Genomic DNA, 17,878 nt, shown 5'->3' on the forward strand with positions numbered 1-17,878 from the left:
TTTACAAGGTGCACTGCAGCACCACATACCCGAACAAACTCTAGTCAAGCTGGTACAGCTAAATGACAAGAATACAGAACAATGCAGAGAACCTGTCTTAGTGCTGGCTGTGAGAAGACTCTGCTGGCCAGCTTCTGCTCCCAACTCACAGCCCTCCATCTCAGTGACTGGAGAGGTATTACATGCTTTGGTGACCTGGGTGCAGCTGCACAGCTTGAGTGCTTCCATCTCCAAGGTTAGCTCTGGTTTTGTTCCAAGGCATTTCTTGACTCATGTCAATGTTTTCTTAGACAGATGCTGTATTCATTTTTGTCCTTGGAGGAATTTTCTTCAAGAACAGAGGTTTTCTTGCAGCAACAAATTCCTATAAAATTAGGCGTTTTCCCTAATTCAGATCCTCATTCACATCACTTTCTGTACAGGCATATTTTTCCTCCAAAACTGCCTTTTAAATGTATATTTGACATCTCAGGTGATCAATATAAGTAGATTTTAGTCCATTTGTGTCCTTATGCAACTCAAGATTGTTGTGCAAAAAGCCTACCATTTTCTGACAAAGAAAACTGTATCAAGTGTCAGAGTACAGCTCTTCCCTCTTGCAGAAGAAGAAACACTTTGTAGATCAAAGGAAAAAACACCTCTGATGTCAAACAGCCCAACCTCTTCACAGGTTGTGAATAGTTTCTTGTTTAGACCAAATACAGACCAGCGCTCCTATTCTTTAGTATAGCCTGAACTCTTTCTCAACACCAAATACCTGATCTAGTAGCTGTGATAGGAAGCATGACTGTGATGTTCCCCTCTAAAAAGCTGAGATCTGCCATGTCAGATATTTATTTCTTTTTCTTATAAATGGAATCCTATGGAGAATTCTGTTCTGGCCTGCATGATAGCACAAGTGATACAGTGCTTTTGAGGTTCAAGCAAATCTGGGTAAAAATCACCAGCAATCGCCAATGATCAAAGAAATTTATTTCATTCATTTATATTTAGATTGGAAAGAAATGTCGTAAGTAATGCAACATGATGGGTATCTCGGTCATCATGAGATAATTACAGTCATGCAAAGTTGCAAAACACTGTGAAGAAATATTTACTTCTTAACAAATAGTAAAATATTTGTCATCTTTGCTTTTTAGGTGTTGCTAGATCTATTATTTATGCATGTATATATTTTTATCCATAAATGATGTTGCCACGTAGATATGTTGCTATTCGAGCAGGAAGATCAGCGTTAAGAATTGTGTTCTCCATTTTCAAAATGTTTTGGCACTTACTTATTGACTTCATACAAACCAATGCATTTGGATAATGTGAAGGGTAAGAAGTAAATTTACAGAAAATTATTGTCAACACTTGTATCACAGTAACGTGTGCAAATTCCAACCAAGTTCAGTATTGTGTTTTACAAAAAGAAACTGCCTCTTGCAACCTAAGATTATAACCACAGTTTGCTGCAAATGTTGACAATCCTGCAAGATCAATATTGAAAAAAGACCTTATAAAGGAAGAGAGAGAAGTATTTGCTTCACCTCAGAGATCTTGGACTCTGGAGCCATAAGCCATAAACAGTTTGACCAGGGTCATGTATGATAAGAGTGTCAGAACCAAGAAACTGAATTTAGAATAACTAAGTTATGGCACAGTGCCTTTACCCCAAATCACCCTTCCATTTCAGATAAAAATCTTCATTGCAAGGGATTCCTTTTGTGTTCTGGAAATCTAGTTTTAGATCTGCATGGTTTTCCAACTCAGTGCAATGCTTTGTAAAATGTATTAAGGTAGTTTTTATCTGAGATCTTTGGTTGCTATATCCCAACTGAAACATTCTTTACAAGTCCAAATTTCTGGATGACTGCTTAGTAGAGAGACATTTATCATAGGAAAGCCTATAAAAGGAAGAAGGGAGGGAGGGAAAGCAGAGAAAGAAAGAACTTTGTTCTCTTTGAGACATCTTTTTCATGCTGTTTTCTCTTTCATTGCGTATTATTTTGGCTGAGGTGGAAAAGATTTGGGAAGTAAACAACGAGTAAATGCTCTCAAATTTGTAGAGTATAATGCCATGAACAGTAGAACTGCCCATACATGATATGCAAGAGGTCAGAATCAGATCTCCTTTAGATGCAGAGGAGTGGTTTGCTTTCACAAATCATTTCACTTCCAAAATAATAATTTCATTTCAATTTTTGAATGAAGTTTATTTCCTTGTCATTTTTATTCAAGGCAGAACTGTTGTTCGTACTTTCACAGAATAGTTGAGTTGGAAGGGGTCTCTAGGGAAGTTAAACCTTTAGCACATTATTGGTGCTAGATTTTTTTTTTTAATTCTAAAGTTAACAATTTTCTACCGGGGTGTGCTATGCTATGTATAAGTCTTTCTCATACATCTGTGAACTTTGATTGGTTTAACACTAGTTAAATTCATAAGGACATTTAACATATACTCTTGGTCTCAGTGCTGTTACCACTAAGCTGTAAGACGAGTCCAGTAGATCTCTCTCATACGATGACCTACTTAGTCTAACAAAATTTTGTTAGGGTTCTGGTTTAGATTTACTATTACATTACATATATTCACTTGCATCACCTATATGGTATTTGAAAAGGGCCTAGCTGATGACTGTTCAAAGAGTGAAAGCTGCAGTTCTACAGTAAGCTCACCTTTCTACAGGGAACCCCCTTTGCCCATGTAACTGTACTCTCTGATAACGATATAACAGTGGCACTAATGGTAATGTTAAAACTAAAAAAGGTGGATAAAGGGAGTATAGCCAGGCACAAGTCTCTAGGGGACCACTTAATACGGGAAACTGTTATTTTTAAATTGAAATTTTGTAAGTACTTTCTTTGCATTCTTGGATTTAGAACACTGCTGAGATAGTAAGATTGCACTAAGATATTTGGGCATAGTGATAGTCTTAATGAGCTATTTTAAAGATAAGGAACAGGCAGGGAATGAAATAAAGACTCAAGTGCAGCCATGTGAGAAGTTTCTCTGGCATAGATGATATAGAAATGAACTGTAAAATTACTTTTCAAAGACCTTTTTGCAAAGTCTGAAGGGGAAAAGGTTAGACCAACATAGGCATATCAAGGAGCACTTCCAGGGCCACAGCACATAATAGAGCAGATATTCTAGCCAAAGCATCAGTTTCTGGGGTGGAACAGTACCATAACATAAACTCCACTAGTTTTTTCTCAGACCCTAGAGCAGTCTAGGATTGGGAGGTGTAACACACCTCCCCAGAGCTGCAAGTTCAGACTGCAGTTTTACTTTTAAAAATATACAGGGTTCTTTTATATCTCGAGATAACACCAAGAAAATAAGCCACATACTTGTTCCCAAGAGGTACTTTTATTGATAATTTAGGGAGAAAATAAGAGAACTTGGCAGAATTTCAAAAGGGTGGCATACAATCAAAACAAAGCATTCCACTAAATTACTGACCCCGCACACAACCACCCTCACAACTTGGCAATATCCAATCCCACCTGCCTTAAGCTGCCCAAAGCATCAAGAAAGGAGCAAAGAAAGAGGAGGGAGCAAGGAGAGAGAAGAATGAGAAAGAGGGAGAGACAGATTATATAGCTACCATTGTAACCTTGTGGAAGCTCTTACATGTCCAGATGGCAAGGCTGTGACGCATGGCAAATGTATGCCCTTGGTTTTATCTGCTCTGGTCCCTATGGCAAACACCCACAGGTGAGGCTCTGACCCACCAGCCACTCTGGGATTCCAGGCCAGGGTGAGAGGCAGTGTTCTCATTGTTCCTGCCAATCTGAGGCTGGGCTGGGGCTCCAGGATTTGTGGGATATTATAGTTTTCTCAAACTGCTTTTGACTGGTAGCTGCTCCATGGCTTTCCCAAGTGGGCTCCATAGGCCTGCCATGGGGGATACAACACCACCTCATTTCCATTCTCCCTTCACACACACACACACACACACACACACACACACACACACTCTCATACCCCCTGAGGTGGTTCCAACCCAGCTATTACAGATCCAGTGTCTCACAGGATGCCACAGAGGTGTTAAGCTCTTACCTGTTTGAATTCAGAACAGGATGTCCATCTCTATAGTTCAAATTCTTTTCAAATGCTCTTAATTGAGTATAAATAGCAACCATCCATAAAAACTACATGCCAAAAAATGTTACAGTGACATAAAACTTGAGTGGCACCATAAGAATGAAGACAATTTTACTCAACTCTAGGTATGGTGTATATCTGAAGTATTTATTAATTTCTGTGGAACTGAGATTGGGACATGAACAAAGGAGTCATTGGAAGTATATTTCTACAAATAAGCAGTAGAACAGCATAACTTTGTGTTAATGCACCTGTTGAATTAAGTTAATGCTTCAAGCAAATTGTTTTAGCCATAAGTTTCATCAAAGCTCAGAGGACTATGATTCATCAAAGGACCTAGTCATATCTTTTGAGTTAAATATTCTCCGTTTTAGTTCAGAAGACTCTGAAATCAAGTAATAGAAGATCAAGCAAAATAATTTCATTATCTCTGTGAGTAACAGGTAATTCTGGAATCAATGGCATGAAGAATAGTTAATGTACTACATCAAGACTAAATTGCATCTTACATTTTTATTCTGAAGAATATTTTCCACTGTGAAAGTGGAGCTGCTCTAGGAGAACACAAATCAGGTGATCAAAGAGCCAGGACACTGAGGCCAGATCTGTAGCCAAACACCAATGACTTTAAAGCCACAAATAGGAACAGAAATGTCACCCTAAGCAGAGAAGAAGAGAAAATGTAGAGGGGTAGAGCTGTGTGGAGATTTCCCAGCACATGCGTCTTGTAAAACGTCACGTCAGGAATAGCAAATGGGAATGGCAGAAGAAGAAACAGTTACTGGATCATGTTGCCCACATGATGCTGAGCCAGGACAACGGCTCTATGACTCTATTGAACTTGTCCATATACCTAGCCAAGGATCTGGAGAGCAGAGAACTACCATTTCCTGCAGTTCACCACAGAGAAACTGAATTGTTAAGAAAGTTTACTGTTTTTTATGTTATTGTTCTTGTGTCTTTGTCTCATGTTGCACAGACATGTGCTAAGCATACAGTGCTCATGCAGTATTACCAGATGGGAATGGTAAGCTTTTACAATTCCTTTGTAGATCTATAAACACCCACCAATATCTAGAAGGGAATAGAGAATCAGATTCTCATAGTAACATGGTTTGTGGACAGCACCAGGTTCCTGTATTTAATGTTTACCATCATGGCAGGGTTCCTACACACTTGATTGGCACAGTGGCAATCAAGCTGATGTTTGCAGGTCACTTTATTGTTTAAAAAAAATTCCCCTGAAAGGACACCAGTTTACATGCATCATTAAAGCTCCATCAGCACATTACACAGCTCCAGGTTGTAAACCATGCCAGATCAGGACCTTTCATTCTTTAGACAGATGAAAGTAATGATGCCAGCAGTGACAGGGTATGTATTGTGATTAGGTGTTGTGACCAGGAGGCAAGACTTTTGAAAAACGATCTTCCAAAGATGATTGCAGGTAACACAGCAGGTGCTGGAAACCTTTCTGCATCACTGAATCTCTTTCATTGAGTCCAGCATTTCACTGATAAATGTGATTGCACTTTTCCCTCACTCAGCAAATATAGTGACTGGCAGAGTAAAAAAAATTTAGCATCTGTGTTTATATCCATTGATCTGTGTCTTGTAAGTGGTATGTCACTTGAGAATCTTTATGAAAACAGACAATTTATAATGGCAGATAAACTGCTATCCATCTTGCTGAAACTTTGATATAAGTTGTTCTATGTCTTTCATTACTGACCATAATACTCAAGTTGATTCAAGATAATAGGGCTAAGACTCTTTAACTTCTAAATAAGTAATTTAAGGCTAACCTGCATTTGTAATTCTTCAAATACATTTACTTTCTCCTTGATATCTTGTTATGCATGAGGGAGTTTGGGGCTTTAGACCTTGCACCCATGAGAAAAGAGAAAAAGTTCTGTAATGAGATCAATAGTTGTCTCAGCAGTGGCAGGCATGCAGAGTTTTTGGCATTTGCAGTAAAAAAGAGCTGGCAAAAGTCTGTAAGTGAAGATCAAACAACCTTCTCACAAATGGAGGAGGCAAGGGCACCTGTGGAAGGTCACCACCCAAATGAGTAGACAGAACCTTTTTCAGGATCTCGCTTTCAGAGAAGATGCATGCAATGAACTTCCAGAAGAGAAGCCTCAAGGAATTACTCTGAGTTTCAGGTGTAATATAGAAATTGAAGGTGTTATATATTTATCAACAATTGGGATGCAGCACCATCAGCAAGTTTGTTGATTAAACTAAACCAGGAGGTGCTGTTGACTCTCTTGAGAGACAAGAGGTCTTGCAGAAGAATCTAGAGAGAATGGAGTATTAGACTATGATTAATGGGATGAAATTTAACAAATCAAAATGCCAGATTCTGTACCTAGCATGGAGCAACACAAGTCTAAAGTGGGGGAGGAGTGGCTGGAAGGCAGCCCTGCAGAGGGTGGTCTGGGGGTGCTGGTTGGCAGGAGGCTCAACAGTAGTCAGCAGTGTGTATGCCCTGGCAGCCAAGAGGGCAAATCACATCCTGGGGTACATCAAGCACAGCAAGACAGATGGTCCAAAGAGGTGACTGTCCCACTGTATTCAGCATTAGTGCAGTCTCACTTTGAATACTGCCTACAATTCTGGGTTCTGCTGTTTAGGAAGGATTTGAAGGTCTTTGAATGTGTCCTGAGGAGTGCACCACAGCTGATGAAGGGGCTGGCAGGTATGCCCTCTGAGGAGCAGCTGAGGACTCTGAGTTTGGAGTGAAGGAGGCTAAAGGGCAACCTCACTGCTCCCTACAGCTTCCTGAGCTGAGGAAGTGAAGAGGGAGGTGCTGAGTTCTTCTCCCTGGTACCCAGTGCCAGGACACAATGGCTAAAAGCTGCATCCATCAGGGAAGGTTTGAACTTGACATGGGAAAACATTTCTTTACTGGGAAAGTAGTCAAAGCCTGGAACAGGCTTCCCGGAGAGGTGGCCACTGCCCTGTTCCTCTCAGTGTTTAAGAGAGTATTTAAGGACAATTCCATTAAAGCCATGCTTTAACTTTTGGTCAGCCCTGAAGTGTTGGACTAGATGGCCTAAGCAAATTAAAAAAAAAAAGTAAATGTAAAAAAAGGTCAATGTAAAAAAAAAAAAAATAAATTACAGCCTAGAATTTATCCTTTAAAATCTGAATTGTCTTTAATGTGACAGTAACCACTGCAGAGCTAACTTTTCTGTTTTGCTAGCTCTGAGCTCATCTTTATATGTGTTGAAATTCTCAGCAGGTTTTGTTCTGGACTTCCAGCCATTTGTTACTTTGTTGAAAGCTGCACAGCTAGTTTTATCTTGAAAATTGAAATCTAACCTATATTTTTATTTAGCCTGAAAGGGTGTAAGTCAGTTTGCTATTATACAGCGTTAATACACTCTCCATCTGTTGACTTGGGGATTATTTTCTCTGTGTGTTGTCAAAAGACTTTTCTGCTATTAAGCCAACATTTTGTGTAGCAATTACTTTTAGTTTATTTTTCTTGATTCAGGTTAGGATTGAGTAAATCAGGACACTACCATCTTAATTTTAAATTAAGTAGCAATTTACATGCTTCTTTTCAAATTATATTCTGCTGTGATGCTGAAAAATTGTTCACCTGTAGCCCAAGAAACAAAATATTGTTATTTCTAGATACAGTCTGTGGGTATTATACTGAGGATGCAAGGCCAGAGGCTTGACAGGTTTGCACTATTTTGACCCCTGCCTCAAATTTCATTTAGCCAAAACACCATTTTTTTTCTAATGACAGGAGTTCTATGCCTAATTTGTTTTACCTTTTATCTTCTTATAGATACTAGTAAAAAGTAGTTACTTTGTGCAGAATGAGATATTGATGACTAACAGAGTCACCAAGGTTAGAAGAGGCCTTCAAGACCATCTAGTCTAACTGTCAGTGCAGCACCACCATAAATACCCCTAAATCATATCCCCAAGTGTGACATCCAGGCAACTCTGGAACATTTCCTGAGACCAACTCATTCTAATGCCTAACCACTCTTTCAGTGAATTTTACTTTTTCTTTTTTTTTTGGTGACCTTAAATCTCCCTTGGCACAATTTAATGCCATTTCCTCTCATTCTTTCACTTGAGACATTGCAGAAGAGACTGACCCCTACTTCATTACAGCCTCCGTTCAGATAGTTGAAGAGAGCAATAAAGTCCCTCCTAAGCCTCCTTTTCTCCAGGCTAAACAACCCCAGCTCCTGCAGCTGCTCTTGATAAAACATGTTTTCTAGACCCTTGCCATCTTCACTGCCCATCTTTGGACATTTTCCAGCACCTCAGTGTCCTCTTTGAAGCCAGTGACACAGAACTGGACACAGTACTTGAGGTGCAGCCTCACCAGTGCCAAGTACAGGGGCAGAATCACTGCCCTGGTCCTGCTGGCCACACTATTCCTGATACAGGCCAGGATGCCAGTGGCCTTCTTAGCCACCTGGGCACACTGCTGGCTTACATTGAGCCAGCTGTCAACCAGCTCCCTCCCGCAAGTCCCTTTTTGCTGAGCAGCTTTCCAGCTGTTCTTCCCAAGCCTACAGCAATGCATGGGGTTGTTGCTACCCAAGTGCAGGACCAATAACAGTAATAATGGTGCAGTGCAGAGAAATACACAACCAGTACACATTCTGCAGTCCTGAAAATTGGAAACATGGGATTTGGGGCAGAGAGGTGCAGGCATGGGATGACACAAGACTGTGCACTGATTGATACAGGGGACTCCAGGTCTATAAACTACCCACCAACAGTCAAATAAATTCAAAACTGGAACTGGTCAAAACTGATTTCAAGGGCACCAAAGAAATCAAAGAAGATATGCAAAGTGCACCATAAATAGTAAAACATATATACATTAAATATAGTGAATATTGTACAGTAAAACACATAGTAAATGTGTCATGGAGATGCAGACCAGAGCAGAACAAAGGTTTAAAAGCATGTTAGCACAATGTAAAATGGCACTAAGCAGATTGTCCAGTCATGAAGAAGCCACCAGCATTGTAGCCCTCTCAGCAAAGGACAGAATGCTGACAACCTGCCATCTTTGCTTTCCTCTGCCCCCAGCACACACACCCCTCCTGTTCAGTCTGAAGCTGTGATCTCAGCTCTACTAAGATTAGCACTGATGGCAGAAAAGCTCCTGCCCTGCTTTGAGGTCATAGTTACATCTTTCACAATAAAGTACAACTCAGTGCAAGAAATACTACCAATTTTCTTTGACTTTTCAGATAAAAAGTCCGACAGCAAATTTGGTTTTCATTATGGCCAGTTCCACACTGAAGTGCATCTGAAGAGTTGAGTCAAAGGTGTGATTGTTGTTGCACTGATACCCAAATTGCTCTGAGTGTGCATGTGTAGACTCCTTTCCCAGAATGGAAACAGAAGAAAGGAAAAAAATCCCACCAACTTGATTTGTTCAGCATAATTGTATAGATAATCTCAATCCATTACTTTGTGGCACAGAACAGTTTTCCATTCACACATCCATCTTCTCTGAAATAGAAGACTATTCTTACATTTTATTCACATAATGGTTTTGATAGAAAATCTGTTTTGCTGCAGATGAGGGCCCTGGAGGGTTTTGGACTATTGTAATACATAAGAGCTGCCTGACATTGCAGCATTCGTTCTCCAGTGCGATTGCCTAGCAGGGCTAAAAGCACTGATGTCTTTTACAGTTCTGGTATTGCCATTATCCATTTCAATGGGGTTTAAATGTAAAAGTGAAATTGATGGTGTTACAGCATGAATTTCAATCACACTAAGAAAGAAGATATTGATGGGAGCCAGCAAGGGAGCTCTGGACAAAAATATTGCAAGGAAGAAGCTGAAAGGCTGATTTGCTATAAGACCAGTGACTCTGTGTTTTCAAGTGACATAGCTGCCACACACTAAAACACTGTAACTCAGGGGTAGTAAAACTAATGAGAAAGCAGTAAGACTGTTTTGCAGGAGCTTAAGGAGTTGGATTTTAATTTCCACAGCAGACAAGCAGAGCTGTGAGCAACCTTGATGCAAGTTGAAAACAGAATCATAGTGTTATGTGGTCCATTGAAGCACCTCTGTCACAACTCTGGCTCTGATTCCTGCTTGAATCCAGGCAAATATCCATGACAGTTTCCTCTGGGGCTGTGGTCAGCAATTCCCTTGCCTGCCTCTGTATGCCCTGAGACTTAATGCCATCACCAAGAAACATGCAATTTTGTAAGAAACACAGACAGTTTTTGAGGATCTCCACATTTACCTCGAGCTGCAAACAACTGAAAAGGCTTGTCTTGTGCCTTGATTTATTTGTATTCGTGCTTCCATGACAGCAGCATGCTCTGTAACTGTTTAATTGGTTTAAATCAAATTTAAACATTAGGTAAGCTTAAAACAACAGAGATGCACAACAGAGCTATGGTCTTGATTACAGAATTATGGTTGAGATTACAAAGAAAAAAGTAAAATTATAATGTCATATTTCAGATAATACAATAAAAATCCTCCTTAGCTTCTGTGGTATTTTTATACTTCACAAACTTAGCAATTAGGGTGTTCTTTCTAAATAAACTCCCTTTCCCACCTTCTATTGGTCTGATATTCCCGCTGCCATAACTCTAGCCTGTGGTTTAAGTTCCTGTCCGAATTTTCTCCATCTGCAGCTTGCTCAGCCTAAAGTGGAAGAAAAACGCTTGTAGGATTGATACATTCAAACCATTTGAGGAAAGAATTGTGACAATGTACTGAAGAAATTTTGAGGCACAGTGACTGACAAAAGTTCCTACCAAGAAACAATAGTAAATGTGTGTGAAGTGGATTTTTATACAAGATTCCCTTAGGGAACCCCTTTCTTATCAAAAGTATCATTATGATAAAGATCATTATGCATATTTAGCAAAACGTTTCTCTTGTACTCTGAATAAAAAGTCTTTTTCCCCTGAAAGTGTTTTGAGACAAATGTATACCTATGTGTGAAAACATGATGTTATCTTTATAGGAATTTCTTATGAATAGCCCATGAAAACATCTCTCTAAAGATGCAGGTTCTGCTATTCTGTCTGCATTATTTGTATTCATACTCTCACCAGTAACATCTGCAGCCAAGGCTTTCTGCAGAGCCAAATCACAGCATTTTGAATGAAATATAAAATCTTTACTGATGAAACTCTTCAGTAGGCTGGGTGCAGCGCTAAGTAAAAATTGATTCATTTTGTTTCAGTAAAAAGGTGACACACACTTCCATATGAACCCACCTACCTACCTGGCCCTGCAGGTGTACTGGTAGCTGTAGCCCTTCTTGTAAGCATATTGTGGCAAAGGTTTGAAATCTTAGCCATATGGCCGGGGCCTGTTGGGTGAACCCACAACCAATACTAAAGACTGAAATCTCTGACTATAAAAAGGAATGGTCACATACTACTGGAAATCAATTCCCTTTAAAGGCAAACCTGGTCATAATTAAGGATTTAACACAGGGTGTCCCAGCATTGGAGACTGAGTCTATGTTAAATTGCATTTAGTGCTTTCAAGTTTGCAAGATAATTAAAAAGATATAAAAAAAATACTACTAAATACATAGCTATTTCATATACCAGCTCCTATTCTTATTTACTTTATTGCAATATTAATTATAATAATATACTGTATTGTAGGGGAAGCTCCAGTTAAGGGACTAGGATTTCATTGCACCACAACATGACAAAATAAAACATGACAAAAATATGCTCCTTTCAACACAGCCATTGTCAATGCATCAGTGGAAGTGATTAATTAAGATATCCGTCTAACTTGTGGCTCTTCATGCATGTAAGGCTCACAGGAGATGCAAGTATGGTGAGAACATGGAATGCAGTGACTGAAGGCTGGGTCATGCTAGCAGAAGGCTCGTCTTTAACCAGCATCCCTGGCCAGGGGAGAAACCTGAGAGAAGAGCCCGTTGCAGTCATGCTATTTGGCTGGACAGTGATGCAGCTGCACAGTCAGTCTGGTCTCCTTTGCTGTAGTGAGGTGGCTAGGGAGCCTTTCTCACTGAGGAGAGATTTGTCTCCAGTAGTACTTGAATTCTGTAGCTCTCTCTCACAGCAATTTTGCTTGTCGAGTGTTCTTTGTATTTTAGGCTTATAAGTTTGGTATTATTCAGAATGTAAACCTAGGGATCTGAAATACTTGTTTAAGTTATAAAGACATGCAAGCATTTCTACAAGGTTATTCAGGGCAACTAAATTAGCTGCTTAACAAGGACTGTATTAATATATGCCTGACTTTTTGTCAAAGTCCCACTTATTTCATGTGAGTTTATTCAGCAAGTGGAATGAAACCTGTTTTGAGAGTTTGCCAAGATCTAGCATATCTGTAGCTCCCAGGGGAAAAATATAGATGTCCAGGTACATCTGCAAGTGGAAAAGCATATATACTAAGTCCATCTGGACCCTGTACTAAGAGACTATTGACAAAGCACTCATGCACCTAGATCATAAGCAACCCTAATATTGAGGAAGCATTTTGAAAAGAGAGAGATAGAAAGAGACTTGAGACTATGAATGAAAATAAAATTCCAGACCTTTTTTATCTGTGCTGCTTTATCACTAGGTATGTTTTCAGAGAAAGACTTTGCAATTAATTAGCAGATATTTCTTGCCCAAGCATGCCTATGATATGAAGATTGTTAACATTTCTATGGAAATAATTAATAATATTCAATCTTGAAATTACTAGTTTGTGTAAGTAGAGTAAATAGTAATACATGTTGAAGCTAGCTGACCTAGCTCAACCAGTTAATTCACGAAGCTATCTTATGAGTGTCCATTTCTTCCCATTTTCACCGCTCACATGCACATTTATACACATACACACAAAATCTCAGTTACAGCTTTCCTCCTCTGATGCATTGGAGTAAACAGAAAGCTGCTTCTTTTCCCAAAAACTCTCATTCTGCATCCTTGAGAGAGGCAGAATTAAATGGAAGAGATGGGATAGTACTATGGAAGGCAATTGTTTGCATGTATTTAAACATAAAGCTTTCTGTTAATTCAGATGTTCAATTTAAATTTGAATAAAAATTAATGAATTACACAAATAATAATACTTCTGACTTGGCTGTGGGCCAGTGCTGTTATATATAAGCAGTGCTGAGGTTCAGCATCCTCATTCATATTCATCCAGTGCTAACCAGATAAATAATAGCATTATCAGGTACTTCAATAATCAAATAATGGAAAACCAATCTCTGGGAGTTTTGACTGGAATGGAAAGTAGTTTATTATTGTGTTTATTAGCTGGCATACTAAAGGCTCAGCTGTGGCTACATAATGAGGATATTCTAATAAATTTCTGAATCTGGATACATAAGCATTCTGATTAAACTAGAACTAGCTGGTTTAGTCTTTCTTTGGCTTACCATATCACTGATATCATCATCATGGAATCATCATAGAATGGCCTGGGTAGAAAGAGACCTTAAAGATCATTTAGTTCCAACATTCCTGCCGTGGACAGGGACACTTCACTAGAACAGGTTGCTTAGAGCAACATCCAGCTTGGCCTTAAACACTTCCAGGGATGGGGAATCCACAACTTCTCTGGGCAGCCTGTTCCAGTGCCTCACCACCCTTACAGTAAAGAATTTCTTCCTAATATCTCATATAAACCCTCTTTCAGTTTGAAACCACTCCCCCTTGTCACATCACTAGATGGTTCTGTAAATAGTTTCTCTCCATATTTCTTGTAGGCTCCCTTCAGGTACTGGAAGGCCACAATTAGGTCACTCTGAAGCCTTCTCTTATGAATTTTAAGAGAATCTTCTCTTATATCTTGTGAATTTTTTGTGTTTGCAATGGTAATGCTACCTTGCACAGAATTTGACTATCAGGGTAGCTAAAGTAAAGTAATAGGTCTTGGATATTATTAATTATTATATTTCTACAATGGAAATGTACTAGGGGACAATTAGGAGCACATGCTAATTGTGTTTGTATTGCTTAGCTTCATTTCTTGGATTTTTTTCTTTGGTGCATATTAATACACTTCTAATAGACATGGCTATGTTTTCAGAAGAAGGGGGTATAGCTGTGTAGCTGTGTAGAATAAATTTGAAGATAGATAAGTTACACATGAAGCAATGCATGAAACCAAAACGTGCCAGAGGTGAGGCAGACATCAAATTAGTGTTTTGTCCATCTGTCTGTTCTCCCATGAATGTTACTTGAATGTTACTATACTAAACATGTAGTAACAACATATTTGAGTATGACTGGATATGATAAATTAGGAGCTTGAAAATAAATGTACAATAAACATGCTCTGCCTTCTGAAATCTGATGCACTGCACCCAGAAAAACAAAAAGGAGGTAGTAGAATCAATACACTTGAAGGGGTTTTTTTCAGCATAAACAACACTGTAGCATATATTGACATTAAAAGCTTCAACTTTTCAGACAGCTTCAAGGGAGCACTGAAATATGTGTCTTTCCTGTCTATCCCATGCAGGGAATTACTGGAATGCAGCTTCTTTCGTTACTTCATCATCTTACCTCCACTTCTCCACCTTCCAAGGGGAAACCAGCGCAGACATCTCTTTCTATTTCAAAACATCAGCCTCGGATGGGGTGTTCCTTGAGAATCTGGGTAACACTGACTTCATCAAACTGGAGCTGAAATGTAAGTATATGCTTCTCATCACTATTCTTGGCACCTGAACAGGGTTTATGTCAGATAGTAGGTTTCAAGAAATGTGTATCATTCAGGAAAATATGTACGCTCACTACATTCTGGAAAAACTTCCAAATCAAGCTGCTTGACATATTTTCAGGTTGCCTTATGTGGGAAGAGCACTTGAAATATATTTGGATTGTTTATTTGGGGGAAGCATACAAAGAAGAATAGAACTAGTAACATCAATTATAAAACTGACACTGACCTGAAAAGAGTTTCCAAAATTGCACATCAGAATTATTTCTTAAGAGCTTATTTTTTCAGCTCTGTGTGCTTTTCTATTTTATTTCATGGTTGCTTCGGAAACAGGGAAAAGAAAGAAAAAAGAGGGACCATCCTAATCATCACTACAAGGAGTCAAAGAGCTGAAAACTTGCATATGATATTTAAAACCCATAAAAAATCTCATAAAAATAAATCTTTATCAGCATTATCTGTTAATAAAATTGCTGATCTGAGAAAGAGGGTATACGATATCAAGAGGTGAGTTAATTTTATTATTTAAACCATTTTTAATGGCCCAGAGGCAAACTTTCCAGGGAAAGGTGCCGAAATCCTCAGCTGTACCTGAATTCTGCTTAGTGAAATTGAAGCTGCTGAATTAGGGAGAAACATGTTTTATGTCTCCTTTGTTCTCCCTCGACCCTGCCATAAATGGAAGCAGCAACAGGCCCGCTGTGCTTTGGGTGGTTGTTATTACAGCCCCTAGCAGCACATTACAGCAGTGGGGTTATATGAGTGCAGCAAGCTGCCTCCCTGCACTCCAGCACTGGGAAAAGCATGTGTGCTTCCTTTTGCTGCAGGAGCTACTCATGGACACCAAGGAGCCAGCTCTAAATACTGATGCACAAAAAAAAGGCAATGATAGAATTTGCTAATGTTGAAAGAGAAGAATTTGCTTCTGGACCCCAAATAATCTATCTTTTATGCAGATGCAATATGATCTACATGCACACATCTAATTTTAAAACAAAAAGCCATTTTCAGCACTTAGAAACCACCAGAAGGCCCCTTCAAAATGAATCTAAATTTTTCCCTCTGGATAAGAATAAAACACCAAGTTCCAATTGGGTGAAAGTCTGTTTCCTTCTTTCTACAAGGAATTTATTTCATGTTGCTTAATCCCAGTTTGTCTAATCTGCAATTAGTGCAAATCAAAATAACTCCTATTGAGCCACAGGAGATAGTCTTAATTGCTTTAACAAGGGACAGAGCCCTTTTGTAATAAAGTGGCAGCTATTTCTAATTTCCCTTTGAATTTAAATAGTACTTCTAATCAGCTGAGGTGGGCATTTTCAGAGCTTCTTACTCTTCTATGTTATGAAAGGTGGTCTCTGCTATTGTAATCAGATCAGCCATGCTGTTCACTTAGCTAAATAGTGACAGTAACAGTTAATAAAGGTGACTATAACAGTGAATAAAGGTGAGTTGGCAGTGACTATAATTCTTTTGAACTCAGCTCAAGTTTAAAAGTAATCATGATACAACTGTTCACTGAATAGATGTACCAGTTCAAGAAAGTATGTAGCAGTTTACTCAGAATATCGTTAAACAGAACTTTAAGCCTGTGATTGAGATCCACTGACTTTGCTGTGACCTGGCATATGCATGAATTCAACCTCTTCCTTGTGTCCTATAATCTAAACCTTAGATTATAAATTTTTAGTGGCAGAAATTGAAATATCATCTGTAAAAACAGATGTGAGACGTTGGTAAAAACTATGTTGACTGTAAAGTCAACTTTTGCTATAAAGTACAAAGCAGTTCATTCGATGTATTTCCATTCACTCTACCCTTTCTTTCCCAAAAACTATTGCTTGAAATTTTCAGAGCCCCAGAAAATAGGCCTTTCTGTGACTTAAATGTTCTACCAGTCACAGCTCAAAAAGTGACTCAAAAAAAGTGTTCAAAAAGTGTTGGATGTTGTGAGTCTAGTAACAAAGAGAAACTCATCCTCTCTTCTGAATTGCACATTTATTTAATGAACATTTGTTTTATATAGTTTTTATGTTTGTTTCGTTCTAGTCTGTACTTATGGTTTTCTGGAATTCATTCAAATGGAAAGCAAAGTTTCAGAATTTCAGAAGTTTCTTACACAGTTTACAGTAGAATCTGCTGCTTCCTAAAAGTCGGTTTCCCCTTTACAGAAATCCTGTAAAATTAATATGTGAATTTCTCCCTCAATAGGAACACAAAATTAAGTCAGTACAGTAATTACAGAATTATCCCTAAACTCTTTCCATTGGCAAGCTGCTTTTTGACTAACACATCACATTCTCTGGTAGAACAGCTATTTTGTATTAAAGGTTTTTTACATAATAACCATCATATTTCCTGCAACTGCTGTACTTCAAACAGCCTGTTCTCGATTTCTTCACGTTTTATCATTCTAAAGGGAAAATGTTTAAATCAGCATCCTGCCAGCAGACAGTGCAAATTCTGTTTTCTTCTTCCCTTATGTGTATAATACCTGTATGTACCTGTAATATGTGGTTAGTGATGTATAAGCTTAGCTTCAAGTCTTTAGAAAGCACAAAAGTTGTTACTAGGAAAACTCATTAAATTATTTTACTGGTGTTCTGTGCTTGAGTCTAATAAGTCTTGAGTTTTATATTGTCTTAAGGTCTAATAACTGCACAGATTTGCTCCAGGTTCCTATAAAAAAAGAGGCAGAATTTGCAGTATCTTGAAGAGTAGCTTCATGCACCTTCACTGAAGCCCCAGATTGCCATCTCTGGGGAGAGGGGAAATACAGGAAGAAAGGGAAGAACATGTTTCTCTGATTTAAGAAATAGCCCTTCCAAACATCTGAAAAAGAAGACTGTCAAGAAAAAAACAGTGATATAATTCTACTATGAATGTGGCTCAAGTCTTTAACTATTCCATTTATCAAGAAAATCCTCTGGCAGGCTTGTACTTGTCACCATTCATGGAACAGCTGACAGAGATGTAGAATTACCTGAAGCCTCAACTTTTACATACACCAGTAAATCTACAGAACCCTATTATTTTCATAGCTGGCTGGTCAGCTGACAACAGCTAGGACTGCTTAGAAAGGAGGCAGTTGAATAAGGTATTAAT

The 17,878-nt window shown here is 38.7% G+C and overlaps 1 protein-coding gene across 4 annotated transcripts in view; it reads left to right on the forward strand.

Moving 5' to 3' along the window:
• Positions 1 to 17,878, forward strand: part of CNTNAP2 (contactin associated protein 2) — a 1,217,517-nt gene that overhangs the window by 1,088,275 nt on the left and 111,364 nt on the right. For all 4 annotated transcript variants that reach the window (XM_051768491.1, XM_051768490.1, XM_051768493.1 and 1 more), the window contains one exon: positions 14,573 to 14,743. In XM_051768491.1, the coding sequence (XP_051624451.1) occupies positions 14,573 to 14,743 (171 nt within the window). The remainder of the gene's footprint in view (positions 1 to 14,572; positions 14,744 to 17,878) is intronic.

This window comes from Manacus candei, unplaced genomic scaffold (genome assembly GCF_025592945.1).
Source record: "Manacus candei isolate 608988 ecotype Guabito, Panama unplaced genomic scaffold, ASM2559294v1 h1tg000095l, whole genome shotgun sequence".
NCBI classification, from domain to species: Eukaryota; Metazoa; Chordata; class Aves; order Passeriformes; family Pipridae; genus Manacus; species Manacus candei.